Below are 27,064 nucleotides of genomic sequence, written 5' to 3' on the forward strand. Positions count from 1 at the left end.
TTGTGTTTGGAAATCCCGGCAGAGATGGATTTTAAGATAAACACGGGTGCCTGGAAATTCTCCTGGGGGAATTTTGCCTTCATCAGTTTTATTTGCTTTTCTCATCAGGGCACTGAGTCATATGTTTAGGGCTGCCATGGCCTTCACCAGGGTGATGTGGCTGGCTGGGTCTGTCTCTGTCCTGGGGTCTGCACTGTCCCTCTTGGTGGCCAGGACCTTCTGCCGGTGCCTCTCCTCCTGCCGCTTCTTCTTCTCCAGCTGCTGCTGCTCCTTCCTTTGCTTCTTGGCTACCTGAAAGGGAAGGATGAAAATACAAAGTTCAAACCACATGTGCTCTGCTCAGCTGGGGAAAAGTAATAAGAGACAAGCAGATACCAAGGCAGCTGCCAGAGGACATTTCTAACTATTTATGAGGACTTTATTGCGAGTTGTTTTGGGAAGAGTGCTGCATGTCACCAGGAAATGTTTGTGGCACAGCAGTCACAGCTGCAGCAGTGACAAAATGCAGTGAGCAGAAGCTCTTTTTAACTCAAAGGAGAAGAGAGTTGCTGAGTAAGCCATGCTAAGGCATCCTCCAATCATTGAAGGGTGCTCACCTTGCTGCCAAACCACTCACACACCTTTGGGTTTCTGCTGGCTCGGTTCTCTTCCCTGGATCCAGCTTGTCCCTTGTTGTTCTCTGCTTCACCTTGATGCAAGCTCTGATTTCCAAAGATTCTTGAACCAGTTCCATTCTCTTCCCACAGTGTCCTGCTGCAGGATTTTTGCTCCCTGCCCAGGGGCTCCTGCTGCTCCTCCGTACCTGCCAACACCAGAGGTTTTCCTCAGACATGCTCTACCCAGGAGCTATTGCACTGTCAGCCAATTCTTTTTCCCAGAAGTCCTGGGTTTTTTTTGAAATTGGATTGAAGTTGCCCTCACTAACAACCTTCCTGAGCAGAGAAGGCTGAGGTGGCAGCACACAAACCCCACCTCTCCTGCTACTGTCCCCAACACCAACATCCCAGTCACCCAAAGCCCCAGGTGACAAACTGTGCACTCACCCATTCCTTCCCCTTCCTTCACCTGCAAGATGGCAAATATTGCAGACTCCACGTTGTAGTCCTCCACCTCCAGAATGTGGCTTACTAAATCCATGTCCTGTCCACAAGAGGGGAAGGAGAATGCTGAAGAAGTTCAAATCTCTGACCTACACACACTTAACAACACCTGCACCACTGAGAGGGGGCTGCTGCTTTTATGATCATTCAGCTGGTCTGTGCTTCATTTCTGAAAGGGTGAGGGGGAAAACCTTAAATTCCTGAAGCTATCAGGAAAAAAAGGAATATGCTTTTTTCAGTGTAAGCTTCCCTCTTGGCCCTTTCTGTTCTATGCACCTGCACAGTGCCAACAGCCAAGAATCACATATTATCCAGTTATCTGGGATCATCAATACCCTCAAAGGATTTCAGAACTTACAGGATTTTGTTTCCAAGTGAATTTTTATGAGAGCCTCAAGACAAACCTTTCAAAATTATCAGGCATCCACAAAAAAGTTGGTATTTCACCTGCATCTAAGGGTTGATTCTAGGATGAGATGCACCCTGATTGATGGCCATGGTACTCAAATTTGTACAAGGTGAGTGTTTTTTAGAATTATTCCCAGAACTGCTTGCATGTATCAAGGTTTGAACATTAAGCCCAGAAAGGCTCCTCAATACTTACTGAACACCCAGTTGCACTGCACACTTTTTGTACAGCATCTTCCATATCCACGTGAGTCTCATCTTCAGAGTTGCCCTTCTGTGGCTTCACTTCCTCTGCCTTATTCGAATCGTTCTTGCAAAGCATCTGAAGAATTGCAAGCCCAGCAAATCACACAAGCATGCAATCCATAAAAGTCAGACATCCTAACAATAGTAATTATCATGGCACACTTTTTTCGGGAACATCCCGTGTCAAACCACCTTGGAAACTGTGTAACTTCCAACTGTGTAGCTTCCCACATCTCCTGCACTGCTGAACAAACTCCAGTGTACTGCAACATCATGAATCACACTAAATGAGCTTTTAAATGGAATCTTTTTAATACAATGCCACACCTCAGCTGTGTGCAGAGAACCTCAAGCACAGCACAATTACTCCTCAAAAAAAAAAAATTTAAAAAAAGAGATATGAAGAAGACAACTACATCCAGCTGTTGCATTTCCAGCTCTTTCCTCCCTTCCCTTTGTTTTTCCATTTGAGGTGCATGATTATATCATTTAGATGAGGTTGCTTCCAGATAGCCAACATCACAGCATCAGCTTTGAATTAATTTCCAGCCCAGAGGCTGAAATCCTCCTTCACAGCCCCTCCCGAGAGAGCCAGCAGCATGAGCTACAACCCCAGGGCTTTGCTCTCCCAGCACGGCACGGAGACCCAGCTCTTCCCTCCATCCCAAACGAGAATGGAAATCAACTGGCAGCATTCCCCAGCTGTGTGTGTCACCCACAGCTGGCTCATTCCATCACAACCGACCTCCATCCGAAGGTAAGCCGGAGCTTCCGAGTCATCGCTGAGCCTCCTGATGCTGTCGTAGTGCTCCCCGTACCTGTAGGCGATGTGCAGCTCCCGGGCATCGCTCCTGTCTGTGCCCCGGATCTCAACAAAAGAAACAAACTGCAAATGAGCATTTGGAATCGGCTTCAGCGTCCGATTTTTCAGAGTATTCATTTTTGCAGCGATGGCAAACACCGGGAAGGAAGCAAGTACGTGGCTGCTGGAGCATTTGAAAGAGGAAGAGAAGAAGGTATGAAAGCCAGATGTAAAATACCGGGCTGTTACATCAGAACAAACAAAACGTGGAATGAAAATATTTTTGTGGAAAGCTCAGAACTATTTCCGGAACTTTCCACAGGAGCTATCAGTTTTCTGATCATCTTCCCAGAACCAACTTCAGCAAGAGCTCCCAGGGAATGTACCATGTCATTTTACTCTCAAATATGAGCGAAGAGAGGCCATTCAAGTGAGAGCAACACTGGAAATAGTCACTCAGAGTAAATTTTGATTTGCAGCTGGGACAAGACACTGTTTTAACAGCATCCCAAGCAGCTGTGTTTTGTTTTTAAAAGAAAGCAAATCCATGAAAACGTATTAACTCCATTCAGGAGCACTGTTAACAACCAAATGTTGCTTTGCTTTGTCAGCACCAAGTTACAGCAATTTCCACAGAAAATTCCTGCTCTGGGTATTATCTGTACTGATGTGAGAATAGTTCCTACCCTGATTATCAGTGTCTCAAACTATTAGATAAGAGCTACACAGCATTCCAGCTCTTGCCAGGAATGCAGAAAATCCCACTGCACTTGCAGACCAACTTGGCTTGACCTGCCAGCTCAAGTTCACCCGACAGCTCTCCAGACGTCAGCAAGCAAAGGACCAGAACTCCTTGCTTTAGGGCTCCAGAGTTTCCCAACCCTTTTACGTCTGTGAACTGCCTTATCTCAGCTCCCAGACCACACACTAAGCCACCTTTCAGCCGTGTCTGTGGTCTGTGCTGCACTAATGACTTCAGGTTTTCCAACAAATAATTCTCCATTAATCTATTTTACACTTGCTCACCTTCAGGTTCCAAGTCAACACTTGGTTATACTTAACTCCTGCTTTCTACTCTATTAAATTATTCCACTGCTGAAACTTGGTAAAATTTATTTTAAACATTTCTCCTCTGCCAGAGCTTGAATAGGTATCTAACAAATCCCAAAGCTCCTGAAAGATTTGAAAATTAGCCAATTTAGCTCTCAATAGAGAAGACTCTTTCCACTCTAGAGTGGGCCCAGAGGAGGCCACCTAACTGATTTAGAGGGATGGAGCATCTCTCCCATGAGGAAAGGCGGGGAGAATTGGGATTGTTCAGCCTGGAGAAGAGATGGGTGACCTAATAGTGACCTTCCAGTGCCTGAAGAAGGCAACAAGAAGGATGGAGAGAGACTATGGGCAAGGGCCTGGCGTGCCATGACAAGGGGAAATGGCTTCCACTGCCAGAGGGCAGGGTTAGATGGAATATTGGGAAGGAATTGTTCCCTGTGAGGTGGGCAGGCCCTGGCACAGGGTGCCCAGAGCAACTGTGGCTGCCCCTGGATCCCTGGCAGTGCCCACGGCCAGGCTGGACATTGGGGCTTGGAGCCACCTGGGATAGTGGAAGATGTCCCTGCCCATGGCAGGGGTGGCACTGGATGAGCTTTAAGCTCCCTCCCAAGCATAACCAACCTGGGATTCTCTGATTCTATGAATATACTGAAACTGGTAAGTAAATTAGGGCTGTAGATTAAAAACAGAGGGGGAAAAAAGCCAGCCTGTTATCCAAAAAGCCAAAAAAATAACCTACAAATCTCAGCTAACTTGAGTCTACAGTGGGACTCCATGATTTTAAAGGTCTTTTCCAACTTTAAGAATTCTGTAATTTACAGTCATTATCAAAAAAGTTAAGGGGTGTTCAAAGACCAAAAAATTCCATGCAGAGATGTCCACCTGCAAAGTGCTTTTCATGATGTTACAATTAGTCACAGTTCTCCTAACTCACACCATTCTCAAGGGCCTGAGACAACCCTTCACAAACAACACTGCTCAGGAAAGACAGAACCTCATCACAAGCTCTGTATTGACACCCTGACATGGTCAATGAGAGCAGATGAAAGAATAAAGGTTTTCAAAAGGACATCAAAATCTCAGTAAGTGATAACACTGAGGAACAACACATGAAAACCACCCCTGTGACCTCCCCTGCAGGTACTTCACCCACCTGTCCCTCTGCCCATGGCTGCCCATAAATGAGAGTTTAAACATGTTTGAGTTCAGGAATTCACGTGAGGCTGCTTTAAATGTATTTAAGACGTTACTGACAGCTTTCATCTCGTTTTTTATCTTTATTGCCCTGTTTAATCTATATACTTCATTGGTTCTGTCTGTAAATAGAGGCCAAAAACAATCCTAATTAGAATACAGGTTCTCACTTGCTCAGTGACCAGGCTGACTGAGCCTGGACCCATTCCACTTGCCATGGAAAAACAACAATAAAGAGAAAACGAGGGACCTGATGGATTACTTGTTTCAGTGCCCCTTTGTCAGAGGAAACCACACCACACAGTTCTTTCCAGGAGTTGATTAAACACCACTTTAAGGTTTTAAAATTTATTTAAAATTTATTTTAAAACCTCGTTTCTCTCTCTGTCAGAAACCTTGGCATTCCACATCCCATGCAGAATTGATGGAGCTTCACTCCAACACAGTGAAGCTATACCTTCATTTCCACCTTCCTGAATCTTATTGTACAGGTTTCCTTAAGCCTAGCTCAAACTCCAGGGGGCTGTGCAGGCCTTCAAAAGGACTCACCAGGTTGGAGAGATGAGCAGGGAAGAACTGCCTGAAGTTCAACAAGGGCAGATGCAGGTCCTGCCCCGGGGAGGAACAACCCCAAGTACCAGCACAGGCGAGGTGACCTGCTGGAGCATCTCTGCAGGAAGGACCTGGGGGTCCCATGGTCAATGAGCTGTCCTGGAGCCAGCAGAGTGTCCTGGGGGCCAAGAGGCCCTGGGGTGCACTGGGAGGAGCACTGGCAGCAGGTCAGGGAGTGACCCTGCCCCTTTGCCTAGCCCTGGAGTGCTGTGTCCAGCCCTGGGCTCCTCAGGACAGGGGAACAGGGAGCTCCTGGAGCAGGGTCAGCGAAGGCTGCAAGAGATCAGGAAGGGCCTGGAGCATCTCTCTGCCCAGAAAAGGCTGAGGAAGCTGGGGCTGGGAGACAGGACCAGATGATCCAGTGTGGTCCCCTCCAACCTGACCCATTCTGGGATTCCTATCAGAAAACTCAGCTCAAATGCAGTCTGATCTTCAGGAGACAGAGCATGGCACTGAAGGTCATAGCTTAAAACCCAAGTAAAACATGTTGCTCTGTCCCCACATACCCATCTCTCATGCACTCACTGTTTTCTTTCCTGCCCTCTCCTCCTAGCCAAAATCTCAAGTGTTCCCCCTCTTCAAATACCAAGCACAGCTCTGCACCATGCCCAGATCATTGCAGCTACTGCTCTTTTTTAACAAATCAGGAATTTTCCACATTATTCATATCCCTCAGGCAAAAATTAGGCAAAAATGTAGAAGCTTTGTGTCTCACCTGCCACAGAGGAGTGTTGAGCTGATGAATAACCACATTCATTTGATTGTTCCTTGCAAAGGCCACAATAGCATCATTGCCAGCAAAAGTACCAGGCTTGGCCAAATTGGCAACTAAAGGAAAAAACATTCACAGGAGTTGAAACCTAATTTCTGATACTTCCAAAAGCAGTGCAAGGGTAACGAGGGGTGAGATTTCAACATGAGCCCAAGAAATTCTGGAAGGGAAATCCCACCTTTGAAACAGTGACTGCTGAGGCAATAATTTGGCTGCAACATGAGGTAATGCATTTAAATGACCACAGAAATATCTTTAAAAGGCACTACACCCTGAGACAAAGCAAGGCCACTGGCTCTGTTAGCTCAGAAGGAGGAGTGCCATGTACTGCATGACCAAACTACTTTCATGCATCATCTCCATGGTACCTGGCACATCAAAGGCTATATTTGTCCCTGGCTTGGATCTTCCCCTTGCTTCCCAGGAGGAAATACTGAGTGACAAGGAGAAAGAAACCCCAAGAAATCAGCCACTTACCAAAACAGCCACATACCCACCAGTATTCAAGGAGAACGAGACAATTTTTCTTCAGTTCCTTTTGAAAACACCTAATTTTTACCCCTTGCCTTTTTGGTCTCCCTTTTCTCCAAGTTCCTCCTAAATTTTAATAATTTCTGGGACAAATTCAATGCAGATTAAACAGCTCAGCTTCCCACAGTATTGCAACAGCCATAAACGTAAAGTCCCTGTTTCTAAAAACTAGAGAGGAGCCCTAAGGTATTTCTGGGATGAGGACCTGGTTAGTAAGGAGCCGCTTTAAGGAGACACAAAGACACCTCCCAGGACGTCCCACGGAGCCCATACCATGTTTGTCAAAGGGCACATCATCCTCCACGAAGGGCTCGAAGTCCCCGCGCTGCCTCACCATGAACTGCACGGTCTCCTGGCGGTGCCGCAGGTGGTTCCGGGAGTGCCCCTCCAGCTGGTCCCCCAGGGCCCGGAACAAGCAGTTGCTGCGGAGGGAAATGAGGAGTGCATGTGTCTGAGGCAGCACAAGGAATACAGGTCACAGGGAGAGGGGCTGTGCTCCTTCTGCCCAGTTCAGCAATGCACAGCAGCGCTCACTCCCTGTGCTTTGAATTTCCTGCTCGCTCCCTGTGCCTTGAATGGTTGCTGCTGCTGGAACGGCTCCGTTTGAGTGATCGTGTCACGGTAAAACTGCTGGGCCAAACTGTCCCACACTGACACCAGAGAAGGGACATAAAGCAATGAAAGACAAACAAATGCCCCACGGAGCAACTTCTCAGCAGGAACGTTTACTACCTTTTCACCTTCTAGAAAGGAAGGGAGTGAAAGTATTCCGTAAGAATATTTATGGACCTTCCTATGCTCAGTTCCACTGGACACTGGAGCTTTGGCCCTGTGAGAAATAGGTGCTCACTTTTCATAAATTTAGAAAGGTTTATTAAAACTTATAAAAAATACCACAGAAGAGTGAATAGAGAAAATGTTATGGCACTGAGTGCAAAGGATTTTCTCCACCATGTGCTCACCCACACAATGGGCATTTCACCTTTTAACCCTTTAGCTCCCCCCCCCCAAAGTTCTGTCCATCAACTGTGCTGTCCAGTGGTGGAGGTCACTTCCTCAAATCTTGATTGCAGGTCAGATGTCACCATAGTGACAAGCCGACCCTCCCAAATATCCCAACTCCAGCTGTCCCTTGATAACAACTCACAGGGCAAAAAAATATTTTTTTCTTAACCTATATACATGATATTTGTCTGTTAATTGTGAGAGTCAATCATCGCATTACTCATCTATCACAGCCCCCTGGGCACCAGGGCTGGGACTGGCCGAGCCGTCGGGCCCTATAGAACGGCAGAGATCCCTGAAGAGGGGAAATCCTCACCCCTGCGGAGCAGAGGGCCCACTTCAACCGGGAGGGGAAAATCCTCGGCCCCCGGGGACACGGGCTCCCCACCCCGGGATCGATGAAAGGCCTCGGCCCCGGGGACACGGGCTCACATCACCCGGCGAGGAGGAAGCCCTCAGCCTTCAGGGCTGGATGTTCGGAGAATCCCCGGGGTTTGCTGGGGACACCGGTCGCGGCGCTCACCCATCTCCCGGCACTTCTCGCAGCTTGAGGCCGAGGGCCCGGAGCTGCCCGGCGAGGCCGCCGCTGTTGCCCGGAGCGGAGCCCTTGGCCGGTCCGGCGGGGGAATGCCGGGGCCGCCGGCGCTTCCTGGCGGCGCTGGCGCTGGCGCTGGGCCGGGCCTTGCCCGCCTGTTTGCGGGACATCCCCGCCGGGGCCCCGCGCCTGCGGCACCGGCCGCGTCACGTGACCGCCGCACCGGGCGCGTCTCACGTGACCGCCGCACCGGGACGGGGTCACGTGAGCGCGCGCCCGCCCGGGGGATCCTCCCGGAGGAGGAGGAAAGGGAGAGGGGGAAACTGAGGCTGCCGATGGGAAAGCGGGAGCGGCGAACGGAAGAACGGCGCAGCCAAACGCCGGGAGCAGCGTGCCCGCGGGGAAAGGCTGGGGAGGCTGCGGAAAGCAGCGCCACAAATCATGTTGTACCAAAAGCTGCCGGATTCCGGCTAATTGGCCTCTACTGCTAATTGCACTCCCCCCCGCCCAAGAGCATTTCCCTGCCCGGCACAGCTCCCGGCTGTGCTGCCCGGCACAGCTCCCGGCCCTGGCCTCATGGGTGGGTGCTTTCTGCTGCTGCTCTGCACCGGGACACGCCGCCCCAGACCGTGTCTTCTCAGCCCCAAATCATCGCTGCTGGCCCCAAATCAGCGCTGCTCGGCCCCAAATCATCGCTGCTCAGCCCCAAATCAGCGTTGCTCAGCCCCAAGTCATCGCTGCTCTGCCCCAAATCAGCGCTGCTCAGCCCCAAATCAGCGCTGCGAAATGAACTCGCAGCAAATCAGGGAGGCGAGCAGATGGACTACCCGCGAGGTGGCACCAGGAGAACAGGGCTGACAGCAGCGGCAGGGCAGGAGCTGAGCTCAGACAGCAGTGATTAATTAAATGTGCTAAGTGTAATAAACTGAACTTCCGCGTCTTGCTTCCTCTAGCACTGAGGGAGACGCCTCACAGGATGCTGGAAAAGGGGCACAGTAGGATGGGTGATTTGTCTGGAGCAGCGCTCTTGGGGAGGATTTCCTGCCATCCTCTTGCTCTTTGGCTATTCCGCTTGTCCCACAGGAACCAGTTAAAGGAACCACCCGGCAGCAGCACCCACCAGGGCATCGCTGTGCCCGTGGCTCTGGTTTCCTCTGCTGGTATCGTGACAGAAACTGCCCGATGCTGTCAGAACTGCTGCACATCGGCCGAGTCCACAGGAGGCCAAGATGAGCAGAGGGATGGAGCACCTCTCCCATGAGGGAAGGCTGGGAGAACTGGGATTGTTCAGCTTGGAGAAAAGAAGGCTCCAGCATGACGTAATTGCAGCTTTTCAGTGCCTTTCTCTTGGGGAGCTGACAAGAAAGACGGAGGGAGACTGTGGAAAAAGGCTGGAGTGCCAGGACAAGGGGGAATGGCTTCCACTGCCAGGGGGCAGAGATAGATGGGATATTGGGAAGAAATGCTTCCCTGGGAGGGTGGGGAGACCCTGGCTGCCCAGAGCAGCTGTGGCTGCCCCTGGATCCCTGGCAGTGCCCAAGGCCAGGCTGGACAGGGCTTGGAGCACCCTGGGACAGTGGAAGGTGGCCCTGGCCCTGGCACGGGGGGCACTGGATGAGTTTTAAGGTTCCTTCCAGCCCACACCAATCTGGGATTCTATGAATTTCTAATTCCTAGCTCCGAAGGCACATCCAAACAGCTTTGTGAGGAACACTAACAGAACAGTCCCAGGAATACACTAAGAGGCTTCACATCACAGGGATTTTTAAGTTGCATATCCTTTTTCTGTTCCTCTTGTGCAGAGTCAGGACAACCTGAAGCACAGCTCAGCACAGGGAGAAGCTCACAGGAGTATCCCCAGTATCTTCTGGGATGTTTGGCTTCTGGCACATGAGGATTTTTACTAGGAATGACACAACTGTTCTTTTATATCTATTTCCTGCTATAAACAATTCCATACAAAGCATTTCATAGAAACACATTTTGTTATGCAAACACACTAAAATCGGGAAAACAGCGTGAGTACATAAACTGATTGCAAATGATTAATGAGGCAGTAATTGGCCAGAGGAGCATTAATGGGCAGATAAGCACAAGGCATATGCCAGCCAGGGAGCATCACTCGTGACACCAGAGACAAAGCGGAGCCGGAATCAGGGCTTGGCTGAAAACTTTGTCAGTGGAGGACAACAAAAAACTATTTTTCCAGCACAAAAGACAAAAGACACAGACAAGTCACCCCCATCCACTGGTAGAACACAGAGTAGTTAGACATGGAGCATAGATTCATCCCAACTAGTTTTCACCTTTTTATGTTAGGAGTGTAGTTGTCCCTCTTGGTGTCTGTTCCAACTTCCAACATCTGCAAGGTATTTTTATATTGTTCTAGTAATTAGGAATCAGGCAATTTAAAGACATTTCCATTTTGGACATGGGAACTGACAGAGCAAATTTGAAGCTTCTAAACTATTGTAATAGTGGCAAGTCTGTTTTCTACTTTCCCGGATCTTTTTAGCAGCATGAACTTGCTGACAAAGAGTTATATGAAATGCAAAAGAATATTTTCTTTTTAAAGATAAATGAGTCTTGCAGTTCACCAGCCTACTTCCAGACATTCCCGCACTTTGATACCAGCTTCTGCAACAGAGAGATATTCAGGCTCCTAAAATTTGGGGTCATCCAAAAGTCCATCAAGCACCACCACATGCCACATCAGCAGAAACGCAGCAGTGCTCAGGCACTTTGACGAAGTTTGCTTACGACAAACCTTCTATTTCTCAGCAAATAAGAACAAGTTCTTCTCACCTCATCCCCTTCCAGCGAGTTCATGAGATTAGAGCCTTCCTGAACTCCCTGCTCTCCTCATCTGCAATTGTTTCATTTCTTTCTGCTGCTCCTCTCCAGGAGGGAGGGGCTGGGACTTGGTGGTACAGGCAGTGTGAGCATTCAGGAGCACTTGAGGCTACCAGTGTGGTACTGTGTGTCTTCTGCTGCTAACATTGACCTCATCTGGCTTTTTGGGATTAGTGATTCTTCCCGTCCTTCTTTCATTCCTTCCTTCCATGGGATTCTTGCTGAGAAACCATCTGTATTTTACTCCTCAAATAAAAAGGGAGAAAACAATTAGAGACTGAGGGATTTTGTTCAGTTATTTTTTTCAGATGAGATGAATATTCACAAAATCACTCAAGAAGGGCATTCCCAAGTGCATGAGGTTGCTTGGTGAACAAACAAAGATGGTCCCACCATCTAGGACACTGGTCTTGCTTTTAGTTTCCTGATCTCTCTTATGGACTCTCAGAGACCCTGTGTGGGCCTCAGTCATGCTTCAGTTTGTACTGGAAACCTTCTGAAGACTAAAACAAACAGGACAAAGGAGTTATCCTAGGCTGAAAAAAGAGATAACCTAGGATAAAACAGCTAATAACAATTGGACATTCAACAGTCAAATTAATAATTTCAATCTCGTTCTTCACTTGGTGCTGTAGGGTAGTAAGTATTTCTAAACCAAGAGCAAACTTCCTACCCAGAGAGCCCAAAACTGGTGATACATATGCTTTAATCAAAGGACTGCATTCAGCACAGCAATGTCAGAAACAGGTAATTCCCCCAAGCCTGTCACTGTCTAGCACAGCACTGTTTGGAGAACAATGAAATTGCTTTCATCTAAGAGAGTTCTAATTTAATAATAATGGCAGTGTCTGGCTGTCAGAGTGGTCTGCTAATGCCACAGAGTCTGCTTCCGGACAGGAATTGCCCACTGATATTATCAGTCGTTGTAAACTGTCTTGGCTGGGAAGTCAATCATTAACTCTGGTCCCCATGTCATAAAAACATCATATTGTAAGAGCATGACTCGCTTAAGGCTCTCACTAATCAATCAGGCATATAACAGGAATACAGCAACACATAAAAGGAGCCAGAGGCTCGGGAAATCCTTCAGCTAAGCGGAGACAAGCTGCACCGAGGTTTATCTCCATGGAGAAATCCACTGACAAGCCAAACAAGGAAAACGGACTGTCAGCTCCTGGAGTACTGCAGGCTGAAGCAGACAGTGCAGCGCCCGTGGCAGGAGGTGCTGCAGAAATGAGCAGAGCAGGATCCGTAACACAAAACTCAGAACGTGAGAAGAGAGTGGGATTCACTGAAGAGTGTACTGAAGAAATGGAGAGGCCTTCAGGAACAGAGAGAGACAGTCTTGCTGCCTTTAAACCAGCAGTTTTGGAACGAGACTCTCCAAACTCAAGGCCATTTGCTGTGCTAACGGACACAAACTCTCCCAAAATGAGCACGTTGGAACTGAACCACCAGTGCTCAGACACAGCTACCCTGGATATGGACTGCATGATCTGCTTCAACAAGTACAGCATCTACAGAGTCCCAAAGCTCCTGGACTGCCAGCACACCTTCTGTGCCGTCTGCCTCAAGCTGATCCTCAGGAAAGAGGAGAACACCTGGACAATCACCTGCCCTCTTTGCAGAAAACCCACCTTTGTGTCAGGAGGGCTCATCCGCACACTCCAGAATAAAGAAGACATCCTGGAGCGCTTGGAGAACCTTGATTCAAACCCTGAGGTGTACATCTGTGCCATGGGGCTGGACGGCAACAGCTGGACTCAGAGCGGCCAGGACATTTTGAACACAGAGGAAAACAGCCCAGCACACAGCAGCCTGGCTGTGCAGAGACTCCTACTGCTCCTGCTGCTTGGGGTGATCCTCGCCATGCTCATCCTCCCCTTTATGTACTCAGGGAGGGTGAAATGGGTCATTTGTCTCCTGCTTACTTTGGGGTTGCTCATGTCTATAGTGCTTTGCTGCACTCCTAAATTCCACTGCAGGTGCAAGAAGGACTCCCCTGCCTCCTGTGACAAGGAGATCCACGTTGTTACTGTTGCTTGAAACAGTTAACCTGCCTGTCCCAGAGCTCAGGGACTGGGCCAACCTGCACACTGGGCACACCAGTGAATTTTGGACTTAAAAAACAATCTCTCAGAGAATAAATTCAACGGTTGGCTGAGCTGGCTCAATGCCAATGCACACTGTTGTTAAATCTCATTACTGGAAACAAAATGAACTATTTATATGTTGATATTTATGTGTTTTCACTTTTTTTTTTTTTTTTTTAAGTAACTGTGTTGGTTTGCTTTTGCCATTTTGTTCATGTCTTTGTCCCCTCCTGATCAGCCCTGCAGGATGTTATCTGGAACACCTGGGAGGTGATGTCCTGCAAAACCCCAGGGTTGCTGTTCCCACTCTGAACATATGGACACCTTTCCTTGGGACACTGTGGGAAATAAGGCTGCTGAATCAGGGAGTGGGTGTTTGGAAGAGAGTTGTTTTAACCCAAATTATCATCTTAATCCCTGGCAGCGATGGGAAAAGGGGATGTCAGTTGATGCTATTTGAAGTTACACACAAAAGTGGAGAGGAAGAGGTAAAATCAACACTCCTGATCTTGAGTTTGTGGTTTGCAAAGGGCAAGGCTCAAAAACCTCATGACCCTCCAAATTCCCCACATTATTTAGCACAGAAATAGTTCCTCTCACCTGAATTCCTTTATCTGGCAACCTGCAGGACCTCTCTTCTTCACCCCTTTTACACTGCCCTTGAAGATGCTCACAATGGTAAACAGAAATCCATTGACTGCTGCGCCACACCACATGTGATATTTTTAAATGGAATGTCTCCATTAAATTCAAATAATATGAACTGCTCATTGATTTATTTGTTTCAATTCCTCATGGACAATTAATGTCAAAACAATTCCTAGTTTCCTTATTGACAGGAATTGCAGCTGAGAAAGTGTATTAGGGAGTCTGCAGAGCTGAGTTGGTGAATAAAGCAAAGCAGTAAAGTGTTGGAGTATTCCTTCATTTAAAAAAATACTTAGTTGCTAAGAAAATACCCTGAAACCCAACTAAAATTAAACTGAGGGAAAAAATAGATTTCTCTAGTTAAACTGCATGTTTGAATGTGTCAAGGATCTCAAGAGACCTTGGATCAGGTAAATATTTGTGCTCGATAAGCATGGAAACTGATGTCCTGCAGTTGTTCAGTATATAAATACACAGAGTGTCTCACAGCAGATAAAACAAATTAGACTAAGAGGGTAGGAGCTCTTGTGCAGCTAAAGTCTTGGAAAACACAGGTTTGCTTTCTGCCAGGAACGGGAGCCTTTAGGGGATATAAATCCTTTGGATTTTCTCATCTCTTTGGGCAGCAACAGGCTTACTGCAGAATACATATGACATTTGCTAATAACCAACCAGAAAAAAGCTTTCCAGTTGGGAAAAAAGGCAGGTAGCTTTAAACCCAAATATTATATTGTTCCAAATATAAAAACTGGACCAGATATTTAGATGCACTGAAAATAATTTCAGAAACACTTGGCAAGTCTTAAAGCTCACAGACAATATTCCAGTCGAGTTCCCTTCACCAACACCAGTGGGTGACTGGTACTGTAAAGGTCTGTAACAAATGAATTAATATTGGCCTGAACATATCACTCACAAGGGATCCTGCCAGCCCATGTATGTTTTCAGCACATGGGTGTGAAGAAATGAAAACAGAATTAACATGGTCAGTGAAATCTGTTATTATGCTTCACTCTGCCCTTCCAAAATAATTGTTTTATTAAACTACTTTCTACAAAAGGTCAAGAGGAAAGGGCAGCATACAGAGAAGTGTGATTTCCAGGGCGAGACTGGCCCTCTGAAAGAATCCTTATGGATCCATTGAGTTATCGTTTCCTCTCATAGTGCAGCACCTTCCAAGTTTTCCTTCAGCAGTTCCACTGAAATGTTTTGCAGCCTGAGAGTCACTAACACCCAGGTGATTCAGAGTTCACAGATGCCGGTGGCATTCATGAGGCTCTGGAACCTGGTATCTTCTGAACAGATTCCCATCTGACAAGATAATTAGGCTCAATAACCATGCAAAACTTTGAAGCAGCAATTAAGTTTATAGAGAAAAGGCTAATGGGATTATATTTCTATTCCAAAATGTAAAGGATTTGCTTGTACTCAAGTTTAATTCATGCTGGTAATTTTGTTAAGAACGTGTCAGCTCGGTAGTCCCATGCCCTGCTTACCTTACCTGGCTAGCTCCTGATTTTGGATAGTGACTGGGTAATACACTGTGGCCTGAGAGAGAGGAAATTATAATGAGAAATGGGGCTAGGCAGCATCCCCTCATCCCTCGCCATCCCCTCAGGTGCTCCCGGGGTCAGCTCGGTCTGTTGGAGCATGGTACTGACAGCACCAAGATGGTGGGTTTGATCCCTTCTGTGGGCCATTCACTTCATGATCACTACATGATCACTGCGGGTCCCTTCCAATTCAGAGTATGCTGTGGTCCCCTCAGTGCCCTCCATCCCCTCAGCCCAGCGCAGCTCCCGCCCTCCCCGCGCACTTGGCCGCGCCGATGGCGCAGTGCCGGCGGGCAGGCCGGGCTGGGCAGGAAGGGGCGGGCTCTGGCGGCGGTAGTCGGTGCTCGGTTCCCGGCTCGCGGTGCTCGGTTCCCGGTGCTCGGTACTCGGCCGGGCCGGCGGCAGGTCGGGGCCGCGCCGGGCCGGGCGGGTGGGAGAGGGGCTGAGCGGGGGCAGCACCGCGGCCTGAGGGGCGAGCGGGCGGGACCGTCCCCTCAGGCCGCTCCCGTGCTCTGGCCGCTGCTTCCCTCCCCTCAGCGTGGCCAGAAGCGCCGCTTTCCGTAAATAAATGCCTGGGATGGATCGGCAGAGACTTCAGACGTGAAGGACTTGTGGTAAACGTGAACACGGGCAGCTGTGGCGGTGTCCGCCCTCACAGCTTCCCCAGCTAAGGTGCTGCCTTCACGCTTCTCCATGTACTGTTCCCTCTCCGCAGCTTTGCTCACTTCACTGTGAGGACATCGCTTCTCAGCCGCTGCTGTGCAAACTTTAAGATTAACTGAATTAAACACGCTCACTTTTCCAACTCCTATGCTTTGGGCTTCTCCATGTCCCTGTCCCTCCGAGCTCTGATCACTGTGGCCCATCCATAACGCATTTATGTGTTCTTGCATTGAGACAGAACTGAATTAACGCCATTCCGTATTTATACCTCGTATCTACAGATTAAAAGCACCTCTGGAGCCATGTGCAGGTCCCCAGAAAATCTCTTTTGCCCAAATGTTTCCACAGTCACAGCGTTGTGTGTGATGTGTTGGGCTGTGCTGTTCCCGCTGTACCTTACACGGAACTCTTTGGTCAGCCCCGTCTGAATAATTACCAACAATCGCTCCTCTGAAGTTAATGAGATGCCTCATTAACTTTGGGAGGTTGTGGAGATGATGGTTTGGTTGCCTTTAGCCGTTGTCACAGTTTAGTGCAAACACAATGCCAGTCTGTCTCTGTTTCCTCTTTCAGCTGCAGGGAACTTGTGTATCGTACAGCTTTAAAACCCCAAAGGAATTATCTTTCTGCTTTCCAAACAGGGTTGTGTTATCTGCTGTATAAAATACATCATTTCTCAAGAAAACAAAGGGCTTTGTTTGACAGTTCAGATTATGACAATGCTGTTGATTGCCGAACTACATTGTTTGAGGCAGGGATCGGAATTCCAGTGCCATGAGATGTAAAAACTTTTGGAATAAATAACTAACTTTTGGAATATGTTTTTAACTCTCAATTCCCTCATCTTGGATTTGTGGCAAAACTTCTTGGCCCAAGTTTTCTTTAGTAAATCCCACACTGCCCTTTTTTTACACTGTATGTCTGAAAATCCCAAGTCCATTGTTTCCTACATGTTTATAAGGAAAAGGATACCTGTGTAGAGGGAAGTACATTGATCTGAACATCTTCCAAGCAAAGCCTCCCAGAAACTTTCTCTGGGTATTTTAGCTGCTCAGCACTCTGAATTGTTTGTTGCATGCCAGGAGCCACTGTGGTGTTGCTCCATTATTGCTCCATGTTTTATGTTATTAGGAAATTAGGTTAAACAGTTGTACTGCTCATGGATCTTTTTAAGCTGCTTCACTTTTCATATGAGCGCAAGTTAAGAAATCAATAAATCTGTCAGGGAAGGGGGTTTTATTTTCAGTGCTGTCTCCCATAATGTGCCCAGAGGTTAGCAGACATGGCAAATAATTGTAAAATTATTGAAACTTTAGCGTTAGATTATTCCTGGGAAAATTGGTCTGGAAGTTTGGATGTTTAAGGTTTCTGAATGGGAAGGCAGGACAGACACCTTTCTTAAAGGACCATGACAGATGGCATGCAGATAATAAATTCTCTTTAAAAAGAGCAGCTCCTGTTGCAGTTTTTTCTTTTAGGGCTCTAAAATGATCCATAGATGGTCTGCATCCCCTGGGAGTCACTTGTAGTGTGATGGGCTCCTAATTGCTATTTAGCTAGGGTGTGGAAGAAAGGAAACATTTTCATTTAAACTATAAAGTGAAATGGGTGATTAGAAACTGATTGGATCTCAAGGTAGTCAGTAGAAATTTCAGGTGATGGAAGTGAGCCTTGGACCAGGTTGTTACCCAGGTTGAATTTGATATAAGCTGTTGTCACCTCTGCCTGAGGTCTCAGTTTGCTGCTGGCACCATCAGGAGAGCAGCTGGAAGCCCATCACTTGAAAGTGTGCACATCTACACTCTAAAAAATAATAGCTTGCCCCAGCTCACGATCCGTGTGGTGCAGGGATCTTATTTCTAGGAAAAGACCAGTGGCAGGTTGTATAGAAGCAAAGCACAGCAATGACCATGGGACACATCAAAGTCCTTCTCAGAGGCTGCAGCTGGACTCAACTTTCCTAATGCTGTCAGCAAAACAAACAGGAGCAGTTTGAGCTGAGGATGAAGGAGAAAAATTATTTCACAGGCAGCTGTACTGGTCCCTGCACCAGAGGCATAGCTTTTATTTTCATATTATTTTTGCAGTAAATGTGGGACTGATAGGCCTGAATGGAGCCCAGTCCCAAAGGGAACTTGTCCTTTTGCATCCCAAAGGGAACTTGTCCTTTTGCAGGTTGGAATATTTATGATCACCTAATGTTGTGCAAAACGTTTGAGAACTGGTGAACTGTTCTTCTGTGTCCTGTTCCTGTATCTTCTTTGGTCACAGCAGTGTGTCAAAGGCAATTTGTCTCATTGCTTCCTGGTTTCCAACTGTTTGCTGTTGTTTTTTTTCTGCTGCTTTTTCCTCCTTGAACTTGCAGGTGAAAATGGCTGCGGAGGAGAAGTGGAAAGGCTGGGCTTCGAAACAGCAAAAGGAGGCTGAGCACGGCGGGGAGAGGGAGCCGGGTGTGCTCCTGGGCCGGCAGCTGGCTGAACCCGGGAGATTCGCGTACGCGGCGCTGTGCGGCACATCCCTCGCCTGGCTGTTCCCTGAAAACGAGCAGAGGTACAAGTGGAGCAAGGCCTGGACAGGCCAGGTGGATTTTGGGCGGTGGCTCAGCCAGAGCTGGTATCAGACTCCGTGCGGGGTCTTCTGAAGCTGGGGGAGTGGAAGATCCTTTCTGTCTTGCACCTGTAAGGCTTTTACAATTCAGCACAAAACACATCCGTTAACACTGCAGACATCAAAGCATGTTCTGAAGCAAGGTCTAGTCCCACTCAGATTGTTTCCTTGTTTATTTAGCTAGTTTGTTTAGCAATTCACCTTCTTCTGACTCCTGATGTTTTGATTTTTGTGTGACTCAATGTTTGAAACCAAGGACTGCTCAAAGCTTCCAAAAATACCCAGTTGTGGAGCCTTGAAATACCCACTTGTGAAGCCTTAACTGCTTCTGTTGCCTTACAGCTCCTTCAGGACAGAATTCATCAAGGGCTTTGTGAAGTGGCTGGACCTGCCTGATGCTGTCTTACCTGCCATGACAGCCTTTGCTGATGGCTTAGGAGGTGAGGGCACAGAAACTTTCACTGAAATTTTGCGGAAGGATCCCATCTTGAAAGAAAATCCACTTCTCATTACCCAGGTAAGTCCATGTGCTCTCCTCGCCCTTGTTTGTTTGCAAAAGAGGTTTGTCATATCTGTCTGTTTGCAGCTGAAGCGCTGTTTGTGCAGTCAGGGAAATAAAATCAATATTTCTGTTAGGCATTTATTTATAAGCAGCTATGGGGGGACTGGCAGTCTATCCATAAAGACCTCATGAAAAGGATGATTGTGAAGCATGGTCACTGTCTACTGAGTTGTGTCTTTGATGGTTTCACTCTACAGAACAGAGAACTGACAAAGTTTTTACTTAGATTGTGTTACTGCAGTGGTCTCTGTTCATACACGTGTTGTACAGATTTTAGTGACACCCTGAACACAGTAGACATGATTTTCACTTGTTTGAAAGCCCCTTCACTATATATGTATCACAAACCACCTCCACATACATGCTCCAAGGAGCACAATTTCCAAAGTCTTCTTCCCAGACTACATATTGACCAGAAGGAAATTATTATGACTTTATTTTCTTCCACTGAGGAAGTGAAACTGGGACTGCTCCATAATGTTCTGCGGTAAAAGCTGATGGGAAGATAAAAGAGGTGAAGCATTTTGGCAGCGTTTGCTTTTGCTGGGGAAGATCTCTTCTCATCCAACCTCATGTTATGCCATGCAGGGTGAAGAGAGCGTTAGGCTGCTGCTGGTGCCACACAGAAGGTTGGCACTGTCACCCTGTGCCAGACACCCTGCCTACACCCAGTGCTCTGGTATGGACTGATTAAGGGCTATCACACACTCACCTTGAGCAATGGCCTGGCAGAACAGCAGATGTGAGAACTTGGCTGTGTTAGGGGAGATAAGAGAGTAGTGAACTTCTCTGGTCACGTTGACCGGCTCCCATTTCTTCAGCCACCTTTTCCTGTCTCCTGTCAGTCCATGAAATGCCTCAGAGGATCTGCTCCTGGTCCAAATGTTCCAGTGCCCAAAGTCCTACAATAGTACAAGGACAGCAACAAAGATCTTAATGATTTAGAGCAGATCTTCTAAAATAAAAGTGGCTCTTTGGATGCTGTTTCCTCAAATTCAATCCATCCACACTCATTATTTCTGCCTTGATGTGCTTCCTGCATTGTTTCCCTCATTCTCTCTGCCTCAGGATGGATTCTCTGCATTGAGGCAGGTTTTCCTGCATTGCTGCTGAGTTTATTAAGGGTGAAATTTAGCTTGTGCTTGCTCTGAGCTTATACTGCATGAGGGCTCCATGTGCTTGTACAAAAGTGGCTCTGGATCAGCGGGAGCACACGGGATTTTGCCCTGACATGAAACTGAGGATATCCCCTGGATTTTGGTGGAATACAGGAACCATAGACAACTTTGATCAGTTGAAAGCGAAGATGAGGAAAAACTATCAGTCTAATCCCACAGCAGCAATCCCTTACACAGTCATCTGCATGTGGGCAAGATGATTGATTTTGTCAGAGGAGAGGCAGAATGAAAGACTTCAGTAGAGCAAGGCAGCAGAGGTGTGCCTGGAAAAAAACACCGGTGTGTGGCAAACATCAACAATAAGCTGAGATCAGCTTTTTCCTTCTTACCTGGAAATAAACAAGCTACGGGACAAAGCTTTATGAATTATTGATTTTTTGCTTTATGGTTCTAATGCTCCTTTGTATTCAGCTGCTGCTGATGCAGTATTTACTGTTTATTAAGTATCTGCTTTAATTGCTCAGCATGTTCAGTGGGAAGGTCTTGCTGGCACTAATGCTGCATTTTTGGAAGGCTCTTCATGTCAAAGGAGCTGAAGAGATGATCCATAAAGTCAGGAGATTAGATGTGAGCTCACCATTGATTCAATGAACATCTGAGGATTATGGATTGTTATCTTTGTGTCTTTTGTGTCATTGCAGATGACTAACACAGGCAGATGGTGGTAACTGAATCCTTTAAAGACAATAGTCATACAGGCTATGGGTGTGGTATGAGAAGACAATGTAATAAAAGAGGTATAGAAGCTGTGATAGGTAATTAGACATTGAAAATTCTTATTATGAATATGTTTTTTGCTCTCAACATATTTAGAATGCCCATTTTCCAGTGGTTTCCTACCCACATTGACTGTAATGTGGATTTGGGGCTCTCTGTTGTTAAGGAAATGGGTTTTGAATTTGCATCATCTCAGAAAATGCTGGCAAAGACTGAATAAAGACTCCCTTCTTTTGTAAGGCTTCTCAGTCATATGGGTGGTTGTCTTGTCATGGAGTTTTCATGGAGATTCAAAACACTGACTTCAGAATAAGGTTGCAATATAACAACTGCTGCTTAGGGGGGAAAACAAACCAGTTGTGAACTAATCGCTGCTGGTTGGATTCCAGCTGCCTGCATGTGCAGGATGTGCACAGCCTAAACTGCAGCTTAAATTTGAGTGTACTAACTGGCATGGATGCCATAAAAACAGTTTTTGCAGTTTATCACCTGTTTACCTACGTGCATCCCTGACCTTTTGAAAGGCATGTGTGTACATGCAGATTTATTTGGGGTGGTTTGATACGAGGTGCCACAGGTGATACTGGGCAGACAGGACAGGACCTGAGTCACAGCCCCGGCTCCCTGAGCCTCAATCAGGGAGAGTTTATTGCCCACAAACCATCACCTCTTCCAGAGGCTGCTTATGTCAGTCTGTGGAAAATTGTGGCAACAAGCTTCACCTTATTCTAGACTCGAGGCCCTTTGCTTGGTCAGATTTTTGCTCAAGGCTCCCAGCCCTGCGCCTTCTGCTGGGCTTTGACACCTCTGTGCCAACTCTTCCCCCAGAAATGCACCCAGAGAGGTGGTGATGGTGCCCACATAGTTCATCCCTGGGCACTCCCAGTACTCAGGCTTTGGGAAACCAGTTACATCCCTCCCTCTGTACTGGTGTCTCCAATTCCCACACCCCACCAGCCAGCCTGGGGAGCAGTCTGCAGTTTGTCCCTCTCCTGGTTGGTTCAGGATGGTTTGTTCTGCATTCTGCACTTCTCATGGGTAGGACTCTCAGGTTAGAGACATTTTTACTACACAAACTGTGCTTGGGAGCTTACAGGACTAATAATCATAAACTCTTTGGCAGCCTCCTACATATTTGGCTGCATTTTTTGTGTTCCCAGAGGGCTGAAAGGATTCTGTGTAAAATTCAGCTGTGCCATGTTTGTGTGTAGGAGAGGAAAGCAGCTCAACTAAGCTGGTGCTTAATGTAGTCACATAAAGAGCTTAGAATTTGTCCAGTGGCAATAAAAGAGAACACAGTTGTAAAAACACTGGTCTCTTTTTCATAGATTTATCCATAGAAACCATCAATTGAATTGACTTGTTTTTCCCTTTTTTATGGTAAAGAGCCAACACAGAAGTCAAGTCCCTCAATCTTGACAGACAGCCATAAATTCTGAGTTTTTTAACTCACTTAATCCAAAAGAACTAGATGCCAGTTCAGCCTTACTGCCTAAAGCTGTGAATTCCCAGAATGCCAAAGAGAATAGGGGCCATTAGAGGAACATTCAAACCTGTTAGTGATGTTGCATATGTGACTGTAGGGAGCAGAAGGCATTAGAGTGGGAGGATTAGAGCCCTGCTCCTCAAAACTTTGAAGTCTGGTGTAAGATCAGGATCATAACAAAATAACAAAAAATGTGGGATGCCTTAGCATGTACCAAGCATTATCTGCTTCTGTCCAGCCCTTTGTACTGGCCTTCAGAGAATTTTGGATTGGTTTTGCTCTGTGCTGCCTCACTGAATTGTAAATTTCTGCTTCCCTCTTACGAACTGAGCTGCCACAGTAATTCAATCAATCTGATGGATTTTATGCCTCCATTTTGATCCCTCCAGACCTACATCATTAATTTAAAATTGAATATTCTTTTTTTTTTTCTCTTTAGGGCCTTTTATCATTCTCTCTTCAAGATGGTAAGTTTACTTTTTCTTTGTAAAAATAATACAGTTGATTTTACATCTGATACTTTGAAGTACTCAAAGAGGTACTATCCTATTTCACCTCAGCTTCCTCTCTGGCAAAAGCTGCACACTCCTTCCCTGCATCCCCTCAGGAAAAACAACTCTTTTTTTAGGAATGGTTAATAATACCCACTGAAAATTGAAGAGCTCTTCACCTCCTTACCTTCACACAGCATATATTGGCAAGCAGATGTAAATGATGGTGGAGTGGGGTGGTTTTTCTCCAATGTTTCCAGGGAATCAGGTGATCTCTTCCTTTAGGAAGGCAGTAAAGCTATTATGAAAATCTCAGCCTAAAATATTTTCTGCTGGTTGCCTAAAAGAAAAAACATATCAGGGTATAAATTCCAGAGTGTCCTGTGAAGCCCATTATAAATAAATGTGATTTTTCTCACATATTATATTACACATAAAACAATTCTCTGGTTTGCAATCCATTACATGGATTAGTCTGATAAAATTAATGAAATAAAGACTCTCTGCTGAACAGAATGTTCATTTCTAAAAGAAGCCTGGATTCTATCACTACTTGCATTTTTTCAATCTCTGTTTTAACATGTTCTCACAGGAAAGAACTCACTGATTGCTGATTAGCCTGTTGCACTGCAGAACAAAACAAGTTTTGTTCTTGCTTTATTTTTAATGGAAAATTGACAAGTCAGTTATTGCAAAACCGCTTATTTTGTGAAGCTGGAATTTAGGAGAAATATCTTTCCAAGCCTCACTGCCATCCCACCAGGCTGGTGAGGAAGGAAACCAGCAATGTCAGCAGACAGAAAAAAAGAAGGGGGCTCGTTCCACCTGCCTGGACTTGCAGGACGTGCCCCATTTCAGGAAGGAGTGAAGATAAATCCTGCCCTAGTTTCTCAACTAAGCACAAACCTGATCAAGAGTGTCATTAAAGGCTACGGAATTAGTTTGGTATCTTGGTAATGATGGTAATAAACAAACAATCTTAATAGATTGCCCAATGCCATATTTGATCTACGTGCAGTGGGTATCACAAACATTCTTTGTAATTGGGTCTTGCTGGTATCTTCACCCACCTTGAGAAAAACAATTGTGTTTTTCATCCCAGAGTGCACCAAGAACCCTTTATAAAAGCCAAACATCAGGAAGTAGTAGGTGCTGCTGAGAGAAACACATTAAAAAAGCAAGAGTTGGCACAAATAATTTAAAATCTATTACTTTTAAGATGTCTTTTCTTCTAAGATGCCTTTTCTTCAAGAACACCTGCTTACAAAACCAGGAGTAATCAGTTCTGTTGTCTGTTGTTGTCTGAGTGCACTGTCCACTCCTGCATCTCCAGCAGGGAGTGTAAAAGCAAACATTTGTCCGTGGTGCTGCTGGGGGAGCTAGTGTGTAGCTTTACACTCCTGAGTGCATCTTGTTGCCACCAAAGAAGATAAAGCTTTTGTATGGAGGTGCATTTTTACAAAATGCCACTTTCCTGCAGTGGTGCAGTTGAGGTGGGCTGTGCTTAGTTACCCACACAGACATGTTTGATATTTCCAGTTAGCAGTGGTCCTGCTGCAGCATTTCTCTGTTGTAAAGTTGCCAGCCAGCCTCTGCCACAGAGGATGGAGACCAAAGGATCTGAGATCCTTTTCTTGCCACAGAGGCATTACCTGGTGTAGTGGCTCTGTTTGCAGGGAAGAAGGATTTTCCAATTATCAGTCTCTTCTCATGTTCCTGGAAGAAAAAGAGGGCCTGGGGGAAGGACCTGCTCTGTGACACATTCTTTCAGTACTCTGCTCCTTAACTAAACTGTGCCATCAGACTGATCAGACTGATTTCCTGGGCTTTTCTCTCTTCAAGGATCCTATGATGCTCGAGCTAGGGTATTGATCTGCCATGTCAGCTGGCTGCTGAGAATTCCCTTGGAAGATCTGGAAGTCCTGGAGGAATCTCTGCTTGAGAGCCTGAAGGAACAAAAAGAGGAAGAGTCAGAGTAAGAACATTTGGGTTGATATGGGATCAAAAAACACTGCCAGTGCTCAAAAACTTAGCAGTAATTACTTGTGCCTAAGTCCAGTCTCTGATTATTCCCCACATGGCTCTTACTGTAATCATTTATGGCTTGATTAGGTTTGCAGAGCTCTCACAGCACTGACAAGAAGAAAAGCTCAGCATTCTTAAAATCAGAGCTGAGACCTGGCCTTGCACACTGGGAAAGGCTGTTCTGCACTGAGCTGCCTCCTTTCCTCTTTCCAGTTGCTTCTCAGAGACTGTAGATTTTGCATAAATACATCACAAAGATCTTGTTGTCTCTTGGCCCAATATCCTTCAGATAGAACTGCCTCTTGCAGAATGAAGTTCCTACAAATAATCAGGATTAGATCCTCAGCTGTTCATTGTCTCTGGATCTCTCTTTAAGCATCTTTAAGAGACAGCTGGATGACTCCTATTGAAGGGAGATTTCTGAGGGCAACAAGCTGACTCTTCAGATATGTACAGACCTGGCTCATAATTCTATGTTATTAACATGGGATTTATTCTTGGTATGTATAAGAGATGTAGTATCTTTATATTCCTCTCATCGGGCAGAAATTGTGCGACAGTTTAGCAATATTTAAGGCAGTAAACATGTCCCTAGTGGACTTTCAAGGGAAATGTTTTCATCTGTCAACTCAGCAAACGGGTTATGAGATTACCCTGAATGCTAATAAAGTCTTCAGTTGACACCCTTGCCATGGTTCAGCTCAGATGTTTACCATGGGGTCCAGCATGTGATGGGTAACTTCCAGTAACAGCTGTGTTTAAATAATGCTTAACTTTATAGCACACTGTAAAAAGGGAAAGTCAGAATAATCTCAAAGATCGTGGACTTCTAAACATTTGGTGTGCAGGAGCAAGGGTTGGTATTAATGGCGACTGTTTTGCTGCAGTTTGTGAAAACAAACAGTGCTGGCCCTTTAAGCTGTGTCTGATAACAGCAAAAGAACAGTGTGGATTTCAAACCCTGCTGCCAGCCCAGCAGGCTTCCTGTGTGTCTGCTGTGGGATTCCTAGCTTGTCCTTTGCCCAAATTGCAGCCATGGGAGTAAATGTCTATTGGATAAAAAGAGAAGAAAAATCCTTGTGATGAGAGGAGCCCAAGACCACAGTGCAAACACATTGTTGTTGCTGCACTTAAACAAGGCTGAAATTTGTGGGGAATTGATGACCCTTTCTTTGGTTTGAAGTCAGGAGTCAATGGGGAAAGGAAGGAAAATATAAACCTGTCACCACCTTGACCTCACAGATTTTGGGGCTGGGAATACCATTATGCACTTGGGACGCTTCCAACTTTGACCAGCAAGAGGTTTTGGAACAGAAATAACCAACGAGGGGTTTCGCAGCTCCTGCACAGGTGTTTTTACTGATATTTCTTAACAGGAGGTTTTGCTCCTGCCTTTGCTGCTGTGGGTATGTTGGATGGAGGCCCAGAACCTATGAGATTAAATGTACAGTTCTCTAAAGAATAATGCTCAAACCACTTAAACTGTGTTAGTTGCACCAAATGTGCTCTGACCTGCAGGTGAGAACCTTTCTTTTGTACACAGTTCTGTAAGAAACTGGAAAACATCACAACATTCGCTTGCTAATGTGTGCTCCTGCACCTTTCCTTATTGGAAAATCACCTGTAATTCCCCGTAACAATCTCTCTGAATATAATTTGTGGTTCAGGCAAGAAGCTGCACATCTCAGCTCAGTGAGGGTAGAGAAATATCAGAAGCAGCAGTTAATTACCACAGTGGATAAAAGCAGTCTGGTAATGCAGTGATAATGGTAATGGAGGAGCCATTAGGAAGCAGCTGCTGGCAGCTCCAGAAGGGAAGAAGTGACAGGCAAAACTTCTCCTTTTATTTACTGCATTGGCAGGCAGGATTTAGCTGCCACTCTCTTTCTCCCCACATAACTCAAACTGCTCATTATTCCAACTGACTCCA

General features: G+C 46.3%; 3 protein-coding genes and 1 long non-coding RNA gene across 8 annotated transcripts in view; 2 read left to right on the plus strand and 2 right to left on the minus strand.

The window, feature by feature from the left end:
* Window positions 1-57: 57 nt before the first annotated feature.
* Window positions 58-8,469, minus strand: OTUD3 (OTU deubiquitinase 3). Of its 4 annotated transcripts, none has more exons than XM_053963124.1 (8): window positions 8,247-8,468; window positions 6,992-7,140; window positions 6,131-6,243; window positions 2,500-2,622; window positions 1,705-1,830; window positions 1,044-1,140; window positions 597-802; window positions 58-291 (listed from the first exon to the last, which is right to left on the minus strand). In XM_053963124.1, exons 1-8 carry the CDS (start codon window positions 8,426-8,428, stop codon window positions 118-120), a joined length of 1,170 nt encoding a protein of 389 aa, XP_053819099.1. In that variant the 5' UTR covers window positions 8,429-8,468; the 3' UTR covers window positions 58-117. The 4 variants fall into 4 exon arrangements, with proteins under 4 accessions (XP_053819099.1, XP_053819100.1, XP_053819102.1 ...); XM_053963125.1 differs by having other exon boundaries at window positions 621-802; window positions 8,247-8,466; XM_053963127.1 differs by having other exon boundaries at window positions 203-291; window positions 621-802; window positions 1,066-1,140; window positions 8,247-8,467.
* Window positions 8,470-10,179: 1,710 nt separating this feature from the next.
* Window positions 10,180-18,466, minus strand: LOC128799055 (uncharacterized). Of its 2 annotated transcripts, none has more exons than XR_008434627.1 (3): window positions 15,669-18,466; window positions 15,354-15,400; window positions 10,180-11,357 (listed from the first exon to the last, which is right to left on the minus strand). It is a non-coding gene; the product is annotated as an uncharacterized LOC128799055 (long non-coding RNA). The 2 variants fall into 2 exon arrangements; XR_008434628.1 differs by having other exon boundaries at window positions 15,349-15,400.
* On the plus strand, window positions 11,353-13,941 carry RNF186 (ring finger protein 186). The gene has a single exon (XM_053963128.1). The coding sequence runs from the start codon at window positions 12,237-12,239 to the stop codon at window positions 13,155-13,157; it is 921 nt and encodes a 306-aa protein (XP_053819103.1). The 5' UTR covers window positions 11,353-12,236; the 3' UTR covers window positions 13,158-13,941.
* Window positions 15,363-27,064, plus strand: part of TMCO4 (transmembrane and coiled-coil domains 4) — a 39,991-nt gene continuing 28,289 nt past the window's right edge. The window contains 5 exon segments of the mRNA XM_053963120.1: window positions 15,363-15,810; window positions 18,434-18,618; window positions 19,018-19,192; window positions 23,058-23,085; window positions 24,952-25,084. Coding sequence (XP_053819095.1) covers window positions 15,421-15,810; window positions 18,434-18,618; window positions 19,018-19,192; window positions 23,058-23,085; window positions 24,952-25,084 — 911 coding nt within the window. The 5' untranslated portion in view covers window positions 15,363-15,420.

Source organism: Vidua chalybeata, chromosome 22 (genome assembly GCF_026979565.1).
Source record: "Vidua chalybeata isolate OUT-0048 chromosome 22, bVidCha1 merged haplotype, whole genome shotgun sequence".
Classification (NCBI taxonomy): Eukaryota; Metazoa; Chordata; class Aves; order Passeriformes; family Viduidae; genus Vidua; species Vidua chalybeata.